We start from the raw sequence: 7,965 nt of genomic DNA, 5'->3' as shown, positions 1-7,965 counted from the left end.
ACGTTTGCGCCTCAATGCACAAGCCACTGTTTCTCCGGCATCACGTTGTACGGTGCATCATGAAGTCCTAACAATGCATCCGTGTCAGGAAGTGGGGATCTGCCACAAGCGAGTACCGCAGAAAAAGAAACGAGAAATGTCTTTCTCCTGCCATGCTCACCTTGCAAACTGCAGTGACACCCCCGGTCTGTCAATTCCCTGGGCGTAAAGAATCAAGTGGCATCGCGGTTGGTCGATTTCACTTTGTTGCAGAAGAGACGACAGGGTAGGGTTGCCTTGTCCCCCCGCACAGTCGACCGACGCAACCGTTTTTGCCTCGCTTCCGTTTCCTCGTGTCCTTCCCCCGGCAAACCCTCGACCTGCCTCCCCCCGGTCCATCTTCTTGAAGAAGACGTGTAAGTATCAAAGGAGTCTTCACAACCGAAACCGGTCGCTGTATCGGAGAGACGAATAGCGCGTCCGATGCTGTGACGCTCACGGGCTAGGCACAGAGCAAAGCTCTGCAGCGTAGATTCCGACGCTATAGAGCTCACTCCATTTTGTCACAGCTGGTCTAAGCTCGTGACCTCAGTTGGGCTCCCACGGAAGTAGGCGCCTACTTCCGTAGGAGCCTGGTCTACGAGCGTGCGCCTGTTCTTTGAGTCAGGCTGCCAAGAGTGCCCCGCGCAAGTCGCCACTGCGTTACGCGGTCCTCGTGCTGAACACTACGAGCAAATCAATACCCCCGGCCATCCACTTGGCTGCGGAAAGGCACGCGAGGCCGAGGAAGACCAAGCCGCTTGAAACACCAGGCAACGGCCTTGGTCAGTGGACCACACTCGTCAATAACTTGGGACAGATCAAAAGCTGGTGCACGCTGAAGGCAGAAGACGGCTCTCCTGAGGTTCGCAACTCTCTATGAGTGAACAGTTCGTGCCCACAGGAATGCGGCGCCGGGGTTGTGCGCTCTGCGGTCTCACGTCGACAAAACAAGTGTCTTCCCGAAACGCAGCGGTCCTGTCCTATCGGTCCTATTGTAGCCAAACCTCGACGAGTGCCACCGGCAAGCCTCACAGTCGCGACTGACTTGCACCGAATCCGCACTTGCGAAGCGATCAGAGAAGCTCCGGCACTGAGAAGGGTGCTCCCGTACGCGCTTATGACCGGACTACAGTAAGATGCCCAGTCTCCATTCCCCTATCACGGTGCAGAGCACCGCGTGTGCGTCTGCTTCCTCTTCTCGGTCAAGCGAATGAAGACGAAAAAGGCCAAGGCGCCGAGGAAAAGAGACATCAACACAGGGACGAGCTACGTGCAGCGCCTGTGTCGCGAGAAATATCCTGAGAGTGGACTAGTAACACTGCACCGTTGGCCTGACACAGCGGATACAGTACGCAAATGAGCAAGGGAACCAGGAAACGCATCAAAAAGCGAAGAGAATCTGTTGAATGGTGAAAAAACTGGAGAAGAGTTCTCAAGTACCACACCAAGAAAAAGGTTCGGAAGCATTTCGGGAGCACTTCTGTTGAGAAACCACGGGACTGGTGGCTGATATCCACACTTCTTTTCGATCTTATAGGCGCAAAATCTGAGTAGTTAAGGCAAAAGGGGCACGTAGACACACCCTTGCAAGTCGATGATACATCTCTCCCCGCCTATCCGGCGCTGAATGACAGTATCGAATTGCCAACGTGGCACAGAGGTTCTTTCTTTCGATGTGCGAGCCCTGCCTCGATGCAGTCGGCATAGCTTTCTCGACGAAAGGCGGTAAGGTGTTCGTAGTTTCATAAGACAGAAGAGAGCCCAATTCCGTTGGACTGACTTCGGGCTGGCATGTCCAGGCGTCGCGTGCCGGCTCCGTGTGCGATACTGTCCCAACATGTCTCAAAGTCGCACCCCGGTAGCTTGGACGAACCCTCGATATAACGTCAGAGATCCAGAGAAGGCTGGATACCCTCGAAGAGTGTTCGGTTTTCCAGTGAGACCAGTAAACACTGAACGCCTTCTCCTAGAGTTGCCTTTGTTGACCGGCCTTCCTTCTGCGGTCAGGCTGTGGCTGGGCAGCCGCCTGCAGTTTTCCTGTCCGAGTTAGGAAGTGAATGGTCATAAAGTCGTGTCAGCGAGGCGGTTTGCCAGGGTGAAGCTGAAGAGCAGACGGTTCAAAGGCTTCTGCGGACTTCCCGGGAAGCGCTGAAGGGCCAAAGAGGCGCAGTTGCTTTTCTGCTGTAACCCTCTTCGGGGAGAGAACCCGTTCCCGCTCACGGCGCGTTGTCGTCCTGGAGACTTCCCGGTCTTGACACTCAATCCTTGAGACTGCCGCGAATCGAAAAAGTTTCTCTCTTTCCCCCCGTTTTCACTACGCACTGATGGACTCAACCGTGCAGCTTTCTTGCGGGACACTGAGAGTTCCCGAGGCAACGCCGAACGACGATTTTTCACCCGTTGGATCTCGTCAGGGCTATTTTGGATGATTGATTCACGGCTTCATTAGTTCATTCCCCGGACTCCGCATCTGGCCTGCTGGCAAGCGTGCTAGCCATCGACGAGTGTGTGCACTGAAGATCGCCTGCTGTCTCGGAGTGGTCGGGCTGGAAAGTTCCTGCACACTCACACACTGCTTTGTGCTTGCTTGTAGAGGGTGTGGCAGGCAAATTTCTGCTCTGGCCGGAAAACTACCTACGTCAGAAGACCTGCGTAGTACATCATGTCGCGGAGCTCTTCTCTTAGTTGTTTTTCCCTCTCTTCTTTTACGCTCCTATCTCCGGCTTTCAGAAGGCCCGCGGCCGCAGCACTGGTCATGAAGCACCGTCGAAGAATGGGTCGACCACCGGCGGCAGCAGACGTTCCCGTCTCCGGACACCCTCCTTCCCTGCGTCACCTCCCTTCTCTGGTCTGCGACAATAAAGTTGGAGCTAACCATATCTACGTGAACCCACTGCGGGGAACCCGTTGGTTTCGTACTCTCATTCCATCTATGTCTACCTCTTCTCTCCTGCTGTCTGCGCGCCTAGAGAGTAACTGTCTTTTGAGGTCCGTGGTAGGGGCGAGGAGCTTTTCGGGCGCCCTTGTGAGGCGACATATTCTTGACAAGCGATCGCTTACTGTCGAGATTTGCGCCCGAACACTATCCTCGGGTCCGTTCGTTTCACTCCTCCCCCAGGAATCAAATGTACACGCTGGTCTCACGCCACACCGCACCGTAGGACGGTTTCCAGACCGCAGAACAGCGGCAACGTGCCGCCGCTGCCAAACAGAAGCTCCGCCACTGTATGGTTTAACGCGCGGTCCTGGCAGGAAAGGGGCTGTGGTAACACGTGGTGATTGCCGACCTCGATGCTCCTTCGCGATACCAAGAATTCATGGAGGAGGTTGTTTTTTTTTCGCTACCTCGGTTGATGGCCGTCAAACTTTAGTCACATGGCCGCCAGAGCGGAAGACTACCCCTTCCACGGTGGCGGCAGCAAGTTATGGTAGAAGTACAGTGGTATCAGGGCAGACGAATAGCGATGAGCCACCAAACAAAATGTTGTCTTCAGCCCACACAGCAGACCCAGTGGACAAGGAGGAGACTGTGTCACGGTCTGGTGTACGCGCTGCCCCCGACAAGCCCGAATCTTCTCGCCCCCCCCGGCCAGGACGGAGCAACCTGCTTGTGTACGCAGCCCTGTTAATTTTCTCGGGCGCTGCAGTTGGGTAGGTTTGATTTCGTAAAGAAGCACGAACTGCATTGGTATGTGCTTACGTGTGCGTAGGAAGTGTCCGGTTCGACTACTTTATTTGGCGGGCTGTATTCTTAGGGGCATAGATGGCCTGGACTGTGGCTGTCGCGGGTGGGCGTGCTAAGCATCATTCTGCTTAGATCTCTGGAAGCGGTGCCAGGCCTCTACGCCGAGCGCCCACGCGTTAAGGAAAAGTGTCTCTAAGGCGAAGAGTCCAGGAGTATACTGCATGTGTCGAAGGCTGGGCGGCTTTGGCCTTGTGTCATCCCAGCGGTCGTGGTTCCTAGCTTGTGTCCGATTGGCATTGCAAAGAGAGGTGCTTCCGAGAACACGCAGAATCCCTCTACATTGCATCGCTGCAGCCTTGGTTTTGGCAGCATCTCGGGGTTTTCCCCCGTTTCTGGAACAAGTAGTTTGATTTTTTTCGGCCTTGCAGCGCGATAGCCAGTGCTGAAGTCACTCAAGTGTGCACAGGGTGCGCTCGCAGTCATTCATGTGCCGTGTGTGGATCGAGGCTTGTCCCGTTGTTCTTCGTGCTCGAGCCTTGTAGGTGGTCAGCTTACGAAGCACTCGTGAGGGAGTCCGCGGTTCTTCTGGGTTCGGCTTGGAATTTCGACTGGGATGGTCCGTGGCTAGCTGAGGCAGCAGAGAGAGAGGCACAGCTCGCAGCCCAGGGAGTCCAGACGCATGCCCCAGCGGCGGTCAAGGCGGCGGCCGCTGGAGCTCTGTCGCGTCCCCCGACACGCCAAGTTCTGCTTGTACGCCACGGTAAGGCTCACAGGAAAAGCAGGTGAGGTGAAGAGAGAGCGAGACGGAGTGAGGAGAGTCAGAATACCGGAGAGGAGGCAGATTTTCTGTTGTGCAGGACCTCTATGCATCGACAGCAGGTACCATCTTTGAATAGGCCCTGACTCGGGAAGGAACCCGCGTGCAGTAGGGACATGAGCGCGGGTTTTTAAAAAAAGAACGAAAACTAGCGACCGTGGCTGCGATGCAGGAGTCGCAGTCTCCGGCAAGAAAATTTCGAGGAATGCAGCGCCGCTTCTTGACAAGGGAGGGGGACCCCCGGAACTCGGCGCATATCGAAGAAGATTCTGAAGAAGCCATTTGAGGAAGACAGAGAGAGCTTGTGGCATACGCGTCCAGGAGCACACATTTCGCTTTTCTGTCTCTTTATCTCGCTTGAGTGTTGGCCAGTCAGAGGAAATGTGTTCGTCCCTGTGTGATCACGTGTTAGGCCAGTACGCGAACGTAGCGTCCAAAGTGGATGAGGAACAGGGGCTGACAGACTTGGGCAAGACACAAGCGGCTATCACAGGTCGCAGGCTCAAGGAATTACTGAAGGTAAACTTCTCTTTCGGTCCTCGTAGTGATGCCCCACGAGTGGCACCGTCTGAGTGGATGGCAGAGGCGGACGTCTCTCCTCGATCTGCGTGCCCTCGTCTTGAGTCGATCATCTTGCCCGTTGGCTAGATCAATGTCTCTCTGTTGTTCATACGTTGTTACCTCATTCCTTCCGCTGTCAGCTTGCTTTACAGAATGCGTTCTCAACTAGAAGTCCTTCACTCATGGTTTCCCCTGCCGTATACCTGCGCGTCCCTGATGCCCGAATCGATCATCAGGCCACGCGGTTTCGTGGCGGTTCACGCACTGTGGAGGCGATCTGTGTATGTTTGCCCGTTTGCCCACAACTGTCGATGGTTCTTGCTCTGTCACCGGTAGTATGTCTCTCTGAGATGCGGCCTTCGGCTGCGCATGCCGTAAAGAGGAGCAGACCACGCTACAACAACTACACAACATTCTGGTTTTCTTTTTCCGGGATTCAGATTGGGTTGCTGTGTAGACGATGTTCGGAAGAGATCCAGTACGGTCAGTGTGCCTTTCGTTTGTTTCTTCTGTGAATTGATACAGAACCAGCATGTGGTAGCGGTCTGGCACAGCGGCATGAAGCGGGCCCGGGAGACAGCCGAAATTATCCATAAGGAAGCATTCGCAGACATTCCTCTCATTGAAGACCCGATCCTTGCAGAAGGGGTGCCGGCGGAACCCGTCCCTCCTTCTCGCACATTCAAGCCGAGTCTCGAGGAAGTCCTAGCGTAAGTAGCGCGGTCCTTGCAGGAAAGTGAAAGTGTCCATGTGCTTTCTCTGCCCTCCCCGGGCGGACGGCGGCAGCGGATCAGTAGTCTGGAGTGTGGAGCGATGCCACGGTGGTTCTAAGGTCGTGCCTGTGCAACCCCAGATGCAGCGAGGAAATGCGTTCCAGACTCATTTCTGTGCTAGCCGGGCAGGCGGCCTTTCGCCCGTGTTCAAGGAGAGCAACAAACTGTGTGGGAATAATGAAGTAGTAAGACACATTTCGCGTGCGCTCGCGGAGACGCTCACGTGTCACTGCGGAGATTGAGCTGTCCGCGTACCTCCGAGACAACCTGCCCGCGGTCGGATTCCGGCCGAACGGGGGACGCTGTCGCTGAGCGCTTGGCCTAGCGGAAATGAAAGGGCGGAAAGGTGATCAGGGTTCGCTTTTTGACCTCCGGCTTGGGCGTAACACCGTCGCCAGCCGCAGGTACTGTACAAATTCATACACATATATGCACTGCCGGAATCGATTCATGGAATTTGCAGTGGGTACGCATCTTCTGCGCGGCACCCATCCTGGTAGCTGACCCAGCATGTGATTCAGGTACTTCTTGCAGACCTATGCGGTTTTCCGTCCGGCAACGCCTTTTTGTTGTTTGGTCATTTCGGGCCGTTTGTCGATATTCAGAGGCAGGGAGCGAATCGAGAACGCTTTCCGTAGATACATTTATCGAGCTCTTTCTCCCCCCGCGCCGTCAGCCTCTTGCGCAACTGGGTCTCCCGCTGCTTTTGCCGGTCAAGTCGAGACGGAAGCTGGAAAGTCGCTGACCACCGAGAACCCTGTAGGAAACGACTCCTACATTATTCTTGTCTGCCATGGCAATGTGATTCGCTACATGGTGATGCGGGCCCTTCAGCTTCCCGGGTGCGCATGGTTGCGGTGGGCGACCTACAATGCAGGGATCACCTGGATCAGCATCGACGCCAAGGGCTACGTCTCTTGCAGGGAGTTTGGAAACGTGGGGCACCTTCCGACTAACATGATTACCTACCATTAAGCCCGGTCAAAGAGCGGGTCGGAGACGTATATGACGTGAGCAGGCGACGGCGGGCAACAGAATGTACAACGAGGGAACGCAACGGGTGCAGACACGGCCATCCGGGCGGCCAGGTGCGGTTTTCATACTGATTCATCCTGTCTTTATTTTTCGTGGCTGGACGGTCAGCTGTCCGCCAGCGGCGCATGTCGGCATTTGATAACCACGAACAGCTCGACTGTAGCCTGTGTTGTCCGAGCAGCGGGCCGTGTGTGCGGTGCCGGTGTCGCAATGCCCTTTTTTCTTCGGTGCTTTCCTCGGGATATCTGCCTATGAGACCCGAGGAACCAACTGAGGGCTTTCGAATACGAAAGTGACTTTTTTCTCTCCGTTTTTTGGTGGCTGATGTCCCTGCGGGTGATGACCTCTCACAGGCTCACTGCTGCCGACGCGGGAAACTGTTCACTCCCCGCTTGCAGGTAGCTGTGACACGGGGCGTCGGTTTGAACATATTCTGTACATCCGTTAATTAACTCCTACCTGCACAGCACGCCTCCCAGTGTGTCTACGGAATGTCAGGGCGTGGCGGGAACATCGCTAGGTTTCATCCAAGCCATGCATGGATATCAGCGGCACCCGACAGCTGACAGTTTGTCTCGCAGTCGGAGCCCCGTGATCCTGACGCATTGATTCCGTATTACAATTGACGGGACGGCTGCTCCAAGGAAGGTGGGAGAAAATTCGCTTTGATCCTGGGCTGTGCGAACGAGGCGCGGAAACTGTGTTCGGGGCGGACTCCGTGTGAGTTTCCAAACCAGCGCATACGCGAAGGGATGCATATAAAACGCCATGTGTTGTGGGAAATGTGCACCATACAAGCAACTTGTGGACGAGTCCGATTTCGCGCTACAGCGTGCTGAACGCCGCACACTCTCTCCGTAGAAGTGCATTTGTGGTTGTATCCCTGGGGTGGTTCTGTTCTCCACACCGGAAACACATTCCGTTCGTGGAATGAGAACCTCTCGAGGAACCAGCTTTTTCGGCACTACTACTATTTCCCAAGGAGGTCGCCGTTGTGCCTGCGAGGAACATAAATTCCTCAGCGAGAAACGTGTGTTAGTGAGTTAGGGCGCGTGCACTCCGGTTAGTACTCC

The 7,965-nt window shown here is 55.2% G+C and overlaps 2 protein-coding genes across 2 annotated transcripts; one reads left to right on the top strand and one right to left on the bottom strand.

Moving 5' to 3' along the window:
- Nucleotides 1-156: 156 nt before the first annotated feature.
- On the bottom strand, nucleotides 157-2,059 carry CSUI_000666 (uncharacterized protein). Its single transcript, XM_068060897.1, has one exon. The coding sequence runs from the start codon at nucleotides 1,858-1,860 to the stop codon at nucleotides 1,576-1,578; it is 285 nt and encodes a 94-aa protein (XP_067927128.1). The 5' UTR covers nucleotides 1,861-2,059; the 3' UTR covers nucleotides 157-1,575.
- Nucleotides 1,771-7,880, top strand: CSUI_000665 (phosphoglycerate mutase). Its single transcript, XM_068060896.1, has 5 exons — nucleotides 1,771-3,672; nucleotides 4,249-4,466; nucleotides 4,936-5,042; nucleotides 5,610-5,794; nucleotides 6,463-7,880. The coding sequence occupies exons 1-5, from the start codon at nucleotides 2,684-2,686 to the stop codon at nucleotides 6,830-6,832; spliced, it is 1,869 nt and encodes a 622-aa protein (XP_067927127.1). The 5' UTR covers nucleotides 1,771-2,683; the 3' UTR covers nucleotides 6,833-7,880.
- Nucleotides 7,881-7,965: the final 85 nt, after the last annotated feature.

This window comes from Cystoisospora suis, assembly GCF_002600585.1.
Source record: "Cystoisospora suis strain Wien I chromosome Unknown contig_261, whole genome shotgun sequence".
NCBI classification, from domain to species: Eukaryota; Apicomplexa; class Conoidasida; order Eucoccidiorida; family Sarcocystidae; genus Cystoisospora; species Cystoisospora suis.
Note: the sequence above shows the minus strand (reverse complement) of the source record. Positions and strands in the feature narration are given on the sequence as shown.